This window comes from Hipposideros armiger, unplaced genomic scaffold, assembly GCF_001890085.2.
Source record: "Hipposideros armiger isolate ML-2016 unplaced genomic scaffold, ASM189008v1 scaffold_433, whole genome shotgun sequence".
Taxonomy (NCBI): Eukaryota; Metazoa; Chordata; class Mammalia; order Chiroptera; family Hipposideridae; genus Hipposideros; species Hipposideros armiger.
The window spans coordinates 834,856-850,184 of NW_017731783.1; the positions used below are offsets into that span (position 1 = coordinate 834,856).

Genomic DNA, 15,329 nt, shown 5'->3' on the forward strand with positions numbered 1-15,329 from the left:
CATTTTAAAGGGAAAATTACAAGAAAAGGAACAAAAAACAACACAACAAAAAGAATGATGAATTATAGCTATTTTGATGTAACTAAATGTCAAAAATATGAGCTCATGAGAAGATGCCTGTAGACTCTAGAATGAAAGTACAGTAGCCCCCCTGATTTGCAATTTCCCTTTCCAGCTTTCAGTTACCCATAGTCAACTGCAGTCCAAAAATTTTAAATGAAAAATTCCAGAAATAAACAATTCTTATTTTTTAATGATTCACCATTCTGAGTAACGGGATGAAATCTCATGCTGTCCTGTTCCATCCCACCAGGAGGAGAGTCATCCTTTGTCCAGCATATCCATGCTGTATACACTCCCTGCCCATTAGTCACTTAGTAGCTGCCATCTTGGCTACCAGATCAACTGTTTCGGTATCACAGTGCTTGCGTTCAAGTAACCCTTATTTTACTTAATAATGGCCCAAAGCATAAGAGTAGTGATGCTGGCAGTTCAGATATGCCAAAGAGAAGATGTAAACTTTATCATAGGTGTGTGTATATAGGAAACAACATATATATAGGATTCAGTACTATCTGCAGTTTCAGGCATCAACTGGGGGTCTTGGAACATACCTCCCGTAGGGTAAGGGGTGGGACTACTATAAAGAGAAAAGAGCAAATAAAGAAAAACAGGATAAATATTAGAAAATTTAAATGTTCTATAAGTAGGAAAAAAAGGAAAGTCTTAAACTTCATAATTAATTTTATTTTGTATAGTAATGGAATAAAGGGAGGAAGGAAAATACCACTTTAAACTTAGACCTGTATAAGCACAGCCTGTACTTTGTAACCTGCTAGGATAGAATGCACTTGTTTTGCTGCTGCTTGGAATAGCCAGTTAGGAGCAAATTTCACAAATGTTTCCAATTGGCAACCAATCCACAACTTCGAATTTAAGATTCTCACCTTTAGTTTTAATGCTGATCATAGACTAAAACTAGATATTCACCATGCAGGAGGGTGAGGAAGACATTGGCCATTTCCATGCTAGCACCGGGTCCAGGGATTAAAGACAGAAGCCCACCCTACTCCACCAGGCCCAGAGCCACTCACCCTTGCAGCTCTGTGCTACTTGTTTAGCAGAGGCTAGGTTTACTTGCATTATTATGTATCCATTTTGGCCTTTCTTCTGCTTTTGATTTAGGTCATCTCTTTTGCTTTTCCTAATTCTTTTTAAAGATTGGGAAATGGGTCAAGGTTTGGAAGGTTTTTCTATTTCATTTGGGCAGCTTGCTTTTCCCATGGCATACCACTCATACACTCCCACTTTCTTTTCAAATTTTCTCTAGACGAGAGGACTTTTTAATATTAACTTTTTTTAAAGTATGATTTCAAATCCACAGAAAAATGAAAAGGATAGTTCAGAGAGCTCCCACATAGCTCCATATTGTGAACATCTTTCATTACAAGGTAGACCAAGGGCTTTTTACCCAAATCCGTGGATTGACTTCAAGGATGCCATGAGCTCATGAAATTTATGCCAAATTGTATATTTTTGAATGAAAATACATTTCAATTAATTCAAGAGCTAAATAGGCTGTATTTTTATTTTTATCAATCCTTTTTCCGTAGGTGCAATCTCTGCCCTCGTGTTTTCCGCCCTGCTGATACAATTTTTGGTTTATTAGAGCATAATCTCTAAATGTATAATTATACAGTATGCAAGGGCAGATTTTTGTGTACAAGAGGACTGACCAAAGGGTTCTGTATCACACCCTGTAATTCTGAATCACTTGACATTGTGTGTTCACATAAAGCATATTAACTCTATTGTTTGACTAGTCCAGTGTTCCTTCAAATGGGTATGTCTATACTACATTAAGTCCTCAACGTAGAGCCTAAGGGCTCTGCATCAGAATTGCCTGGGCTCCCTATCCAGAAAATTTTGCATTTTTATCAATCCCCTGAAAGGATTTGGATACACAATGTATCTAAATCATTTTTATAGACTGTCTAAATTTTGAACATTAATCTAAAAGCAAAGGGTATTTAAAAGTAGTACAGAGCAGCCAGTTAGCTCAGTTGGTTAAAGCGCGGTGCTCATAACACCAAGGTTGCAGGTTCGATCCCCACATGGGCCACTGAGCTGTGCCCTTCACAACTAGATTGAAACAACTACTTGACTTGGAGCTGAATGGGTCCTGGAAAAACACACTGTTCCCCAATAAAAATAAATATTAAAAAAATGCTTCTAAAAAAAACCAAAACAAAAACCAGTACAAAAACACTACTGTTTTCTCTTGAAATTTTAAGGGGGAAAAAAACATGAAATTACTATGGGCTCATTTTTCTCTTGTGTCTATATAGAGATCTTTCTCACTCCCCTTTAGTTCTAAAGATAAAAGATAGTTACTAGAGATCTAGGATTCTGTGAAAACTCCCCCTAGTTAAAACTTCCTTTTCTAAGTATTTTGAATATTTTAAGTACATTTTTTTGTCATTGTCTAACACTAGTGTTTTGCTTCAGACTTACAGATTCTAGTCTAATGTTAGAAGATTATTCATCCAAGTTCAGCCCCCAAACAAAGAGAGCCAAGAAGAGCCTTCTCTCTGGGGAGGAGAAGGAAAATCTGCCAAGCGACTATATGGTGCCCATTTTCTCAGGACGGTGAGTACACATTCTCTTCCTGGCTCTGACTACTAGAAAGTGGAGAGTAAATGTTGTCAGGTAATAATATAATAGCAGTTAACATTTACTGAGCACTTATTATGCACTGGTTGAGAAAGTTCTGAAGAACCTTGGAATTCTGCACTAAGGAAGATGTGTTCAGATAGTGACTACCTATATACGAGTACAGTCACTACAGGTAAAGTAGAAAGAAAGGTTCAAAGCTCTAAAATGTTGGGTGAACTAGAATAACAAAATCAAATGAAATGTTTAGATAATTGGAAAATATCTTGGTTGCCTGTGTGATTAATTATTATTCATTAGGAAGAAAAAAATCAGCATAGACTAAAGTAAAAGAATCACATCATAATTTGAATGCTTAGCTTATATTTATTGAATGTAAAATAGATTACTATTTATTTGTAAATGTCAAACAAAATAACCACTAAATCACAAGCCTGTTTAATGCCAAATTTCTGTGTTAAAGATTTTTTTGAATGATAATAATATATAAAGGAATCTTGAAAAAACAATTGTCTGAGACACCAAATTAAAGTTTAGTGGAAAATTTCTGAGCCTCCTTTTGAATAGAGAATTATTTTATTTTATTTATTTATTTTTATAGATTTTATTGGAGAATAGGGAAAGGGGAATAGACAAGTTGCTGTCCTTGTGTTCTTCAGTCTAGTTGTGGAGGACGTCGCTTCATTGGCCCATGTTGGTATTATCATTGTGCTCTTCCCTGGTGAGGCAGTCGCTCGCCCACCATTGGACAGCCGCTCACGGCGGCTCACGGCAGCTCACGCCTGCTGCCAGGCAGCCCCACTGTAGCCCACGCCATCGCTGGCAATTTATGGCAGCCCAGCTCCAGGTCAAGCTGTTGTTCACCATCTTAGCTGTAGAGGGCGCAGCATCACTGGCCCTCATGTGGGATCCAAACCAGGGCCCTGCTGCTCAGAGCTGGCGTCCCAAGGCAACTCTTAACCAACGTGCCACTCGGCCGGCCCTGAGTGGAGAATTATTAATAAAGTTAAAGTGATACTCAAAATAAGTCATCCTTGAGGGCAAATGCTATCAGAAAATCAGTAAGGAATAATGTGGTTGTGATATTTGTTTTCCTGTGTTTTTCTTCCCACTGCCCTCTGATGTCTCCTTTCTGAATTGTTTCAGAGACTAATGTCATTAATTGCTCTGAACCCAATTAGGAAGGTAAGGGGATAAATACTATTCTATTTTTAGCTTTTTATTTGATACCATTGATTTTTAGATATCTGATTTTTAAAAGTGAACTTTCCAGAGAAACTTGCTTATATTACTAAGTATGCCTTCTCAGTCTCACCTCTTCACAGTTAGTTTAAAATGCACTTATATTCGTTATAGGAGATGGCTACGGTAGAGAAGTGAAATATTTTATTTTCTGCATTTTTCCTATTAAAATTAATCATTTAAAACTTACATCAATTTAGCATTAACTTTCATGGCATGCCTCTCCACCTGTGTGGACATGAAATGAAGCTTCTTACCGTCTTCTCTCTGCCCTTTACCTATAAACCATTTTCTCTCTTCCAGTCTGGTCTCAAGAAATGATAATTGTGATAAAAGAAAATGTGAACATAAATTTATCTTTCACGTTTTATTTCCAGCTCTCCTTTGTTTTTTCTATGGAGCCATCTCCTGTATTCTATTACTATGTCTAAAATAATATTTCATAATGGTGTTGACAGTGTTAGCAATCTAAGAAGAGGATGGGAAAGAAATGAACATTTGTCGAGTGCCTATTGTTTTCTGGGAATCATACTAGGTGCCTTATATAAACTGTCTTGCTAAATCTTCAATACAGCCTTGGAAAGGGATTAATATGTCAATTTTTGGAGAAGGAAATCAAATATCTGACCTGCTGCAAGTCAACTGGCTGGTAGTGGAAGAGCTGAGAGGCTCCTTAGGATTGGCTAATGCAATCTACATGCACTGTGTAATTATAATGCATTTCTGGAAAATACCATTTCTCTGGATGGCATTTGAAAATTACTTCTCACTCTCTAATAATTTGACTTTACTGTGTCAACAACAGGTTTTGGGTTGAGACTGTGAAAGAGAGAGTATTGGGGAGGTTTTAAATTCATTTTAAATTGATAATAGTGTCTTTTTGTCAGCATGTTAGCATCATTTTCTTGTATCCAGATAATAGCAGGGTTATCACTGACATGTACTTACATTTACATAAAGGAGAATATCCCTGCTGTCCTGGGTAAATATATATACACACACACACACACACACATATATATATATATATACATACATATATATATATATATATATATATATATTTATATATATTTGTTCTTGAGTGTGTGTACTTGAGTTCTCATGTGAAATAGAGTTGTTGCGTTTTTTTTTTTTGAGGTTAAACTTACTTGTAAATGGAAAAGGGAAGGAGACTGTGACTCCATTCTGCCCTCTAGAGCGGTCAACATGTCCACTGTTAGAAGTAATGTGAGCTTCAAGTTCTCTTACATAGAGTTGTCTCAACTCAAGGCAAGACTAACGTTGAATATAATCCATTATTATATATCTTGTACTATATTAAAAAGCTCATTTCAAATCTCTCTATTGTATATTAGCCTTTATAGAGAATCCCATGCATTTTCATGATGGATTGTTTTGTATTAACTTATTAATTCATTCACTCCCAATCTCATTAAAAAAAGAATAGAGGTAATTATGTCAGGACACTAAGCTAAAAATCTTCCATCTTCTTTTTTCTCCCCCTAAATTATAGTGGATATATTACTGACTTCATTAGTAGAGGCTATATTATAAATATTTGGAGAGATAGAGATAAGGACAAGTAAATTAACACTTAATCACCAAGTTTAGTAAGAAACAAGTAGACTGGTCATGTCTACCAGATGTTTTAGTAATATTCCATGAGAAGTTCTGAACTTGAGCAAAGGTTGAGTCCTGTTCCTGAGCAAACTGCATAGCTTCAGGAGCCAGGAATTTGTTAACACAATAGCAGTGTTTGCTCAAATTTGGAGGTAATTATTTTTATAAGAAAACAAATGTACAATTAATTCTGCCTTAAGAGGTATAAGGGGGCTCAATTTCAAAAGAATCTCAGTATAATCAATATACTCCCTCACTGAAACATCTAATGGGGTTGACAACAAAGGTATGGAAGGAGGTTAAAAATAATCCAAGTATTTTGAACATTAATAAATCATAGCACAAATTCTATCATAAACTGCTACATTAGGCACAGCACTTTTGGATACTACCACTCACTTGCCATTATCATTAATTATGAAGAAAAACAAGTCCCTTTTATAAATATCAGACTTCAATTGTGACTTTGATCATTTCTTTTCATCAGAGCTATGTGCAAGCACAAATGAAGATTGTCATATTAAACATGCATGCGTACATATATACATATATACACTATATATGCACACATAATCTTTATTATCTTAGAAAGAAACCCAGTAGGCCTAAGGATCTCATGTAAATTTAGAACTTACCTATACATGCAGCAGCTCTGGGCAATGCATTACACCAGCTGAGTTACAGAATCCAGATAAGCACATAGTCATGTATCAGAATCACAGGCACATGAACGGCATCTCATTTTACAATATCATCTTTTCTAGAGGGAAGTCATAACTTAATCTTTTCTTATAGGCTCAATCATATTTAAACACACTAAGGAAACCAAGGACATAAACTTGGGCAAGTTACCTAACTTCCCAGAGCCTTGTTACGATATATCTAAAATTGAAATGATACAGTTTACCTCATAGTGTTGTTGGGATAAAATGAGATAATGTATATAAAAAGGACTTGGCAAAGCACCAGGACCATAATAGGTATTATTACGGTTGTTATCATTATTTGTTAAGGTGAAGATCATTTCCATGTGTGAAGAATTAGCTTGTGATTTACCAAGTTTTTCAATCAGATTCTCTTTGGGCACCACAATGTCTGAGGTCTGCTACTTTGAACTTAGTAAAATTAGGCAATCTTATCACTGCCATCCACAATATCCACCTTTTGCCATTATTATATTTTAGCCAAGTGCATGTCAGTGGAGTTACAGACACAGAAGAAGAAAGAATTAAAGAAGCTGCTGCTTATATAGCCCAAAGGAATCTTCTTGCTAGTGAGGAAGGAATCACAACATCCAAACAGTCCACAGTATCAAAACAGTCTATGTCCACTCTTCACCAAGAGGAAGCTTTTGAGAAGAAGTCGAGGAAAGTTGCAATTCGAGAAAAAGCAGAACACCTGTCACTGAGAAAAACAGTAAGAAAATAATTTAATTAACATACAAAAGTAGAAATACATGTGACATTGTGTGTGTGTGTGTGTGTGTTGATATAGATTAATTTGTTTCATTTGAATAAATATGCGATCTTGTGGAGAAATGAAACTAAAGAAAACAAAGAGAAAGACATCTAAATGCATAGGTTAAAGAAACACAAACTTAATAGTTATAAACTTCATGAAATTTTAGGTTCTACAGAAATTAAGGTTCTAAAGAACCTTAAGAAGTCCACTTTAGGGAAGTAAAATAATGGAGCTCAGACTTAGAGTATTAAAAATTAAATGGTGTGCGTGTTTTAAAAAGGGGCAAGGAATATGCATTTGATTTAAATACAAAAGTAAGACTTCAGATAGAAAAGTGATGATTTTGGATTCTGCTTATTATTTTAATAACATTACTTTTTTTTAAAAGTTTTATTGGGGAATTGGGGAAGGGAACAGTTTTGGGGGATTGGGGAAGGGCAACATTGTGTTTTTCCAGGACCCATCAGCTCCAAGTCAAGTTGTTGTCCTTCAGTCTTGGTTGCAGAGGGTGCAGCTCAACTCCAAATTTAGTTGCCGTTTTCAATCTAGTTGCGGGGGGCTCAGCGCACCATCTCATGCGGGAGTCGAACCTGCAACCTTGCTGTGTGCTCTCACCAGCTGAGCCATTCGGCCGTCCATTGGCGGCTCAGCAGCAGCAGCAGCTCAGTTCGGGTGCAGCTCACTGGCCCATGTGGGAATTGAACCAGCAACCTTGTTGCTCAGAGCTTGCATTCTAACCAACTGAGCCACCTGGCCACCCTATACAGGTTACTTTGATTTCATAATGTTCTGATTTTTTTTTTCAGTTAGAAGAAACTGAAGCATTTCATAGAAAGTTGAATGAAGATCATCTTCTCCATGCTCCTGAGTTTGTCATTAAACCTCGTTCTCACACTGTTTGGGAGAAAGAAAATGTAAAATTACACTGCTCTGTATCAGGCTGGCCAGAACCTCGTGTCACATGGTATGTTATCTTTATGAAAACTACTCAGAGAATCAATTATACAAAGTTAATTTTACCTCTAGTGAAAACATTCAGCATTATAAATATGCAAGGATTAATGAAAGAATTTGCAAGTTTGTATAGAATTTTTAAATAGTGAAGAAAGGATACTGGGATGTATAATATATGTATGGGAAGAAAGAACATTATGATGCATTATGATACTTTATAATCCTATCATACAATGGTTCTTTATCTTATATAAAGTGTTAAGATTTCACCAACATTTTTACATGCAAAAAAAATATGTGTCTATAATTGCTATGGACTGTAAAAATTTGTTCCCATTAAATATAGCTATCATTTTGTGACCATAAGCAGTACTGCCTTTAAAAAAATAATTAAAACCCAAAGGGCTCCATCTCTACTCCTCACATAAGGTGAAGTCACAATGTGTTTTTTAAAACCAAAAAAAAAGAGGGCAATTGATGGGAAATATTACTCAATATGGGGCCTGAAGAAATTTTCTTTCCATAAAGAATAAGCACCCCCTTACTCCTTTCATTATATATCTTATTGCAATTGTCAATGATTTTGTGATCCCTGAACTCAGAATTTTCCTGTTGTATGTCATTAATGTCTGCCACAGAGAGCAGAAATATGAAAATGATTGAGCCAACTCAAAAAGGTGTTTTCCACTTTATTCTCTGACACAAGTATTTTGCAGGCTATTTTCTTACCCTCAAGAATGGTGGGAAATGTACCCTACATTGCAGTATAAACACTACACCGAATGGCATTGTCACTCACAGAGCACCTACCTCCTTCTTTCTTTCTCATTATCTCTAATGTTGGTCACACACCTGGCTAGCATGAACGGAGGTAGCTGACAAGCTAGACCCAGTTACCTGTTTAAGGTTAGTCTTAAGGAAGAGGTGGTGAGTTTTTAAAAACTCACCTATGATATCAATATCTCTTTAAAATTATTGAATTTACTTACAATTTTTCTGGTATGTATACTCAATTCAAGGTTCTTGAGTTTGAAACCCAAAGAATGAAACCCCAAGTCAGCTAATTTTATTATCAAGGCGAATAATTTATAGTAAACAAAAATGAGAAATGTAGGAACATATTTCAATAAAAATAAAGTTTTAAAAAATCAATTTACAAACTTTAAAGTATAAAAGTATACTATAGTAAATTAGGAATCAACCCATCTTTGCCCTACCTTTCCCTGTGACTATAGAGTTGCACAATTTGGCCTATTAAAAGGACACTTTCTCTTCAAAAACGGATTTCTTTCCACCCGAAAAAAAAATCCAAACTTTCCTATGGAAATGCATAAAGAATAATAAATTTTCAACTCTAAGAAATATTATTTGGTCAGTGAAAATAACTCCTCTTCTTTCATAAGTTCAAATGTACTAGTAATATTAATAAATGAATAATCAGAGTCCTTAATCAGGTAGATATATTCTCTGTTTTTCTGCTTTTCTTTTTTTAGTTGGAGAATTGGCAGAGGGAAACAGTGTTGGGGAATTGGGGAAGGGGACGAGCCAAGTTGTTGTTCTTCAACTTTAGTTGGGAGGGTGCCAGTCGCCATCTGGCTGCCCGTCAGCAGCTCGTGGCCTCTAAATTCAAGGTGCTGTGTTCAATCTTAGTTGCGGGAGGGCATAGCCCACCATCGAACAGGCAGTCTTGTTAGGAGCACGAGCTCTCACCTGCTGAGCCATCCTGCCGCCTGTTGGCAGTTCAGTGGCATCTCAGGTCGGGCACAGCTTCACTGGCTCACGCTCTTAAACTAACTCAACCAATGAAACCACTCGGCCAGCCCTGCTATTTTTTAAAAAATAGATTTTATTGGGGAAGGGAAACAGTGTGTTTTTCCAGGACCCATCAGCTCCAAATCAAGTTGTTGTCTGGGGGGCACAGCCTAGAATTTCATGCAGGAACTGAACCGGCAACCTTGTTGTTAAGAGCACACGTTGTAACCAATTGAGCCATCTGGCCTCCCACTGGCAGCTCAGCTCAAGTCGTTGTCTTTAATCTAGTTGCAGAGGGCGCAGCTCACTGGCTCATGTGGGAATCGAACCAGCAACCTTGTTGTTCAGAGCACACACTCTAACCAACTGAGCCACCCAGCTGCCCTTGCTTTTTAAAAAATTAGAGTTAAAGGTGATTTTCAAAAGGGTACAAAATAATCTCTGGGAGATAAAAGTTAACTTCTTGAGCATTTATTTATTCTGTTAAATACACGGCAACTAGAATACAAACATGCTTAAGTACCATCGATGGTACTATTTATTAAGCCAGAATGATGTGGTTCCACAAAGACAGGGCTCGAACTATGTTGGAGATTAAATTCCTTACATTGTGTTTTGCTGGCTGGAGAAGGGGTAATTTAAAAACAAACTAAGAAGATAGAAACTCCCCAGAAAAATTTGCAATGATCAAATTGTCAACCCTTAGCATTCTAGTTATACTGCAAAATAGAAATAGTGTCCATTTCCAGTTATTCTCAATAATGGAGCTGAGCAGTAGTACGATTCTTTCCAAAACTTTCATATCTGGCTTTGAAATATTTATTTCCTCATCATGTGAATTTTATGTCCTAGAGGCTCCTTTGAAACAAAACTAAAAATATAGAGACAAGATTTGTCTCAGGAACAATTGGGAGGCTGTTCACTTACTGGGAAAAGCCTTCTCTAGAACCTACACTTCCTTTAGTGCTTGGAGAAGACAACTTCATTCTTTCTCCAACGTTCTCCCAGTAGGGATGGATCAGCATTTCACAGAAATTCCTGTCGCCTTGCAAGTCAAGTGAAAAGTAAATATTAAAACAAAAGAACTAAGGGACCACTAAGAGAGTAGTTAACCGTGCTTCAGAGAGCAAGATTACCCCTGGATAAAGCTGAAATTTGGACAATCAGCTAGCAGATAACTGAAAATTAGCTATGGCAATAAACAAATCAGATCCAAGATTTGTGGGGCATGAAGCTTATGCCATTTGGTAAGCACGCTTTACAAAAAAATCAGTTGTATGAATTACATGTAGAGCCTTGCAGAGATCTGTGTTAGTGACAGACCCTGAAACTTCAGCTTTACTGACTCCAAGGTAAATCTACCCCTGGGAGTAAACTTCTATGTGGGATTAGTATACCTTCCTGGGTTTGTTGCCTTTTAAAAAATAATCATTAAATGAAGCTCTAATTTAACTTTGAAACGCTAGTACAGCGTGTGCCATCTTCAGTAAGCATCCTTCCCTTTGATGAGCAGAGAACCCACAACCTAAGCAAGAGCCAAGGTTGTTGGTGACAACTTCGCTGGCATTTATGCCTTTTTGGTACCCGACTGCAGCTTCCTGGGCCTGACACTGAAAACAAGCATGAAAGAAATACATACTTGAGAATGATCTTCCTGAATAGAAGGAGGTAAATTATAGGAATAAGTTCATGATAATGCTTTGTGCAGTCATGCTGCCTCCACTTGTACCAGGTCCTTAGCCACATCTTTCAAAGACATGTGTGCCTGGGGCCTGGTTCCCTCGGAGCCCTTTCCAAAGATGGTTTGGTTCTAAGTTTCCACTAGGTACCCTCGGGTCATGGGAATCCTTGAGGTCTAACAAATGATATGAACACGTAGCAGCTGCTCTATGACAAATCCCACATACTGACCAAATCTAGCAAAATGGAATCTAGAGGTTACCTGGAGAGTGCTAAACGACAGGGGCACACATCACTTATCATAGCCAGGTGCAGAGATGCTGAGGAGCACTGTCTTATTCCCAACCCACTCTGAGAACAGAAGGAAGCCTGTTTAAGCCTGGGGTAAGAAGTTAGTTGCAGAGGGGCGCTGCTGCACCATCACAGTGAAGCTGGCCATCCTGAAGGAGGGCCTTGTCAACACAGGAGGGAAAGCATATATGTCGTGAGAAAACCAAAGTTGTTCTGCTTAATAGGCTGTTATATTTATACAATAGTATGTATAATAAGCTATATATTGGTTTAAAGGGAAGGGGCAAAAATTATGTTTGTACAATCAGGAAGCTCCACATCCACAGCTTTCTCATCCACCGTTTCAACCAACAGCAGATCAAAAATATTCGAGGGGGAAAAATCTCAGAAAGAGTCAAAAAGCAAAACTTGAATTTGTTACGTGCTGAGCACTATGCTGGACCCACGCAAATGAAGTGATGTGTAGGCATACCCTATGGTAGCCTATATGCAAATACTACATCATTTTATAGAAGGGACTTGAGGATCTGTGGATTTTGGTATCCATGGGGGTCCTGGAACTAATCCTCTGTGGAGGACCGTGTTTTGTTTACTTGCATAAAGAAACTCTGGGGGCTGGCTGAGGGCTCAGTTGGTTAAGGGTCACCGGTTCGATTCCCACATGGGCCAGTGAGCTGCGCCTGAGCTGAGCTGCCCTGAGCTGCAGGATGGCTCAGCTGGTGAGAGCACATGTTCTGAATGTGCTCTCACCAGAACACATGCTCTGAACAACAAGGTTGCCTGTTCGACTCCCGCATGTGATGGTGAGCTGTGCCCACCTGCAACTAAGCTTAAACACGGCACCTTGAGCTGAGCTGCCCTGAGCTGCCAATGGGTGGCGGCCGGATGACTCAGTGGTTAGAGCGTGCGCTCTTAGCAACAAGGTGTCTGGTTCGACTCTTGCATGGAATGGTGTGGGCTACACCCCCCGCAACTAAGATTGAACAGGGCACCTTGAGCTGAGCGGCCTTGAGCTGCCAACGGGCAGCTAGATGGCGACTGGACTTGGAGCTGAGCTAGTGTGAATTCTTCACATTGCCCCTAAAGTCATCAGCAAACGGACACTTAAAGAAACTGTCATTAGGCATGGTAATAATTCATAACCTGGGAATGAAATAGTAAGAGAAATTTCTCTTGGGCTGTCGGAGAAGTCATGACGTATATTTTTTATATTTTTTTCCTTGCGAAAAAGCATCATGACTTTTCCGGCAACCCAATATCTTAGGAAGAGTCTAGAGATTTGGAAATCTTATTCTATTTTTGCAAATTATGAGAATTTATAAGTTCCATAATAAAATCATGTATTGAATTTGTTTACAAGATTATAGTTATTCACAATGTATTTAAATTTAGCAGTTTCTACCATATCATCTCAGGAAAACAACCTACATTCAAAATTATTTATAATTACCTCCCAATATCAGGGTTTGGGGTTTCATTTTAGATTTTTTCTTATCTATATAATTCCCAAATCTATCCAAATAGGATAGATCTCTCTTAGCTAATTAGTTTTTAAAGTGGGTAATAGCTCTTTATTCAAAACATAAGGTTGGGTTCTAAGCATTAATCACATTTTTAGTGGGATTCAACATGATAAAGATCATTTTGACATGCATTGTTTGCTGATATTAAAAAAATTACAGTGAAGCCTTTTTCCTTGACCATGCTTTACACCACCAAAGAACTTTCATTGTTAACCTTGTTATCAAAGTCAGTCCAATATCCAAACAAACATTTGTTCAGGGGAATTGAGTGTGTGTTTTACACAAATAAATAAAGAGTATTATTCTAGAAATACATATAGTATAATGGAAGCTCCTTAACTGTTCATAGACTCTACATGAAAATGATAAGGAAAATGGTATACATCTCAATATTCGCAAGAATTTCAGAAACCTCTTGACAAATAATCCCAGAGTGCAGATTACTCTCCAAAATTAGCTGATGACTGGCCAGTTTAGAATTTCACTTTCCAGAAATAACAAGCTGAGAAGCATATACAGAGCAGCCTGAAAATCCTTCTTTTGTTTGCTGACTTAATACTGAAGGCAGCTAGTGTCAAGTGACTTGGAACCTAAGTGCCTCTGTGAATTCCTTGGAGGAGAGAATTGAATTGCTTCTTAACCTAATCCTTGTCTGCTGCTTTAAAACAGGCGTTTCTTACACTGACATCTGGAGTACCAGGGGAAAGACTAGAAGCTCCTCAAAATGGTGTGTGTGTGTGTGTGTGTGTGTGTGTGTGTGTGTGTGTGTGTGTTTGTGTTTTAAACTGATGTTATATGCCAGGTGGTCACAAAAACTCATGGGTGTTTAGCTGGAGGAAAGACATTAAGTTACTAAGTGGAGTAGTACTGGAGAGCACGGATGGTGAAGCAACCCTGGGAGCTGCAAAATGCTGTTTTAACTCAAACTTTATGCAAATCTGAACAACGTTTTTTGGTCAGAAGCCAAATCGAGTGTCACTCAGTTGTTGGGTCAAGTAACACATGCATCAGACTTTGGTGTCATATTTCTCTTCTTATGCTAAAAGGAACTATTAAAACACCCCAGTACATGAAAAAACTGAACAAGCAGTAGCTTCTGAGTGTGAAATTACATAAACCAATTCAATAAGAAAAACATGTCAATTAACATGTTCTACCCTGTCATTCATCACAACGAGAAATGTTTGAAATTGGGAGCGGCCGGCAGATTTCTTTTTACAGCCCATCGCTGATCGGATAGTCCTGTCTGCCTGGAGTCCTGTGGTGAGACAGCTGTCTGAGGCCGCTTCTAGGCTGGCAGAAAATAGCTAGCAATGTCTCTATGGGTTGGGTAGAAGGTTATATATGCTGCTATGCCTGCCACACAGCTGCATTTGTTAAGAGAGTCCAGCCCTCTCATTTCAGATCTGAGGGAACCGAGACACAAAGAGCCTCAAGTTACTTTCTTCATATTCCTTATTTTAAATTACCCAAATTCTCTGTACCTATGGCCATAAGTTATGAAACTACAATTAGTCTATTGTGTTAGGCAATAATTCTGTTCAACCCAATTTAGCAATTTACATAATATGTGCCCATGACTCATATTTCCTTGAGACTGGGAATACAAGCAAATATGGATCAGACACAGTCCCCATCATCAAGGCACTGGCAGCTTAGTAGAACTGACACATCTTCAACTTTAATTTAATAAATGTTATAGCTTGCAATTTGAGCCAAGTAACACTGATGTGGAGACGCAGGAACAATTAATATTGTGTGGGATTTCAGGGAAGAGTTTATTGAAGAAGTGGCATTTGATCTGAACCTTGAAGGATGAGTTAAAATTTTGCTAAATGGAGGCAAATGATACACTTTAAAAAGTATAGAAGGGCCGGCCGAGTGGCTCAGTTGGTTAAGAGCTCACTCAAGAGTTTGAGCTCTGAGCAACAGAGGTTCGATGCCTGGCCTGAGCTGAGCTGCTGCTAAGCTGCCAATAGGTGGCAGGATGGCTCAGCTGAAAAAAAAAAAGTATAGAAAATAATTGTGGTTTAGGGTCATAGAGCATGTGCACATATGTGTGCGTGCGTGCAACTGGGAAAGAGGAAGGAACTGACTAAAGAGTATTTCCTTTCTTTCTCTCCCTTTCCA

At 38.0% G+C, this 15,329-nt stretch overlaps 1 protein-coding gene across 1 annotated transcript in view; it reads left to right on the plus strand.

The window, feature by feature from the left end:
• The window catches only part of MYOM1 (myomesin 1), a 148,929-nt gene that overhangs the window by 26,605 nt on the left and 106,995 nt on the right, over positions 1–15,329 (plus strand). Inside the window, exons 3-5 of the mRNA XM_019665101.1 lie at positions 2,509–2,649; positions 6,723–6,954; positions 7,806–7,963. Coding sequence (XP_019520646.1) covers positions 2,509–2,649; positions 6,723–6,954; positions 7,806–7,963 — 531 coding nt within the window. The remainder of the gene's footprint in view (positions 1–2,508; positions 2,650–6,722; positions 6,955–7,805; positions 7,964–15,329) is intronic.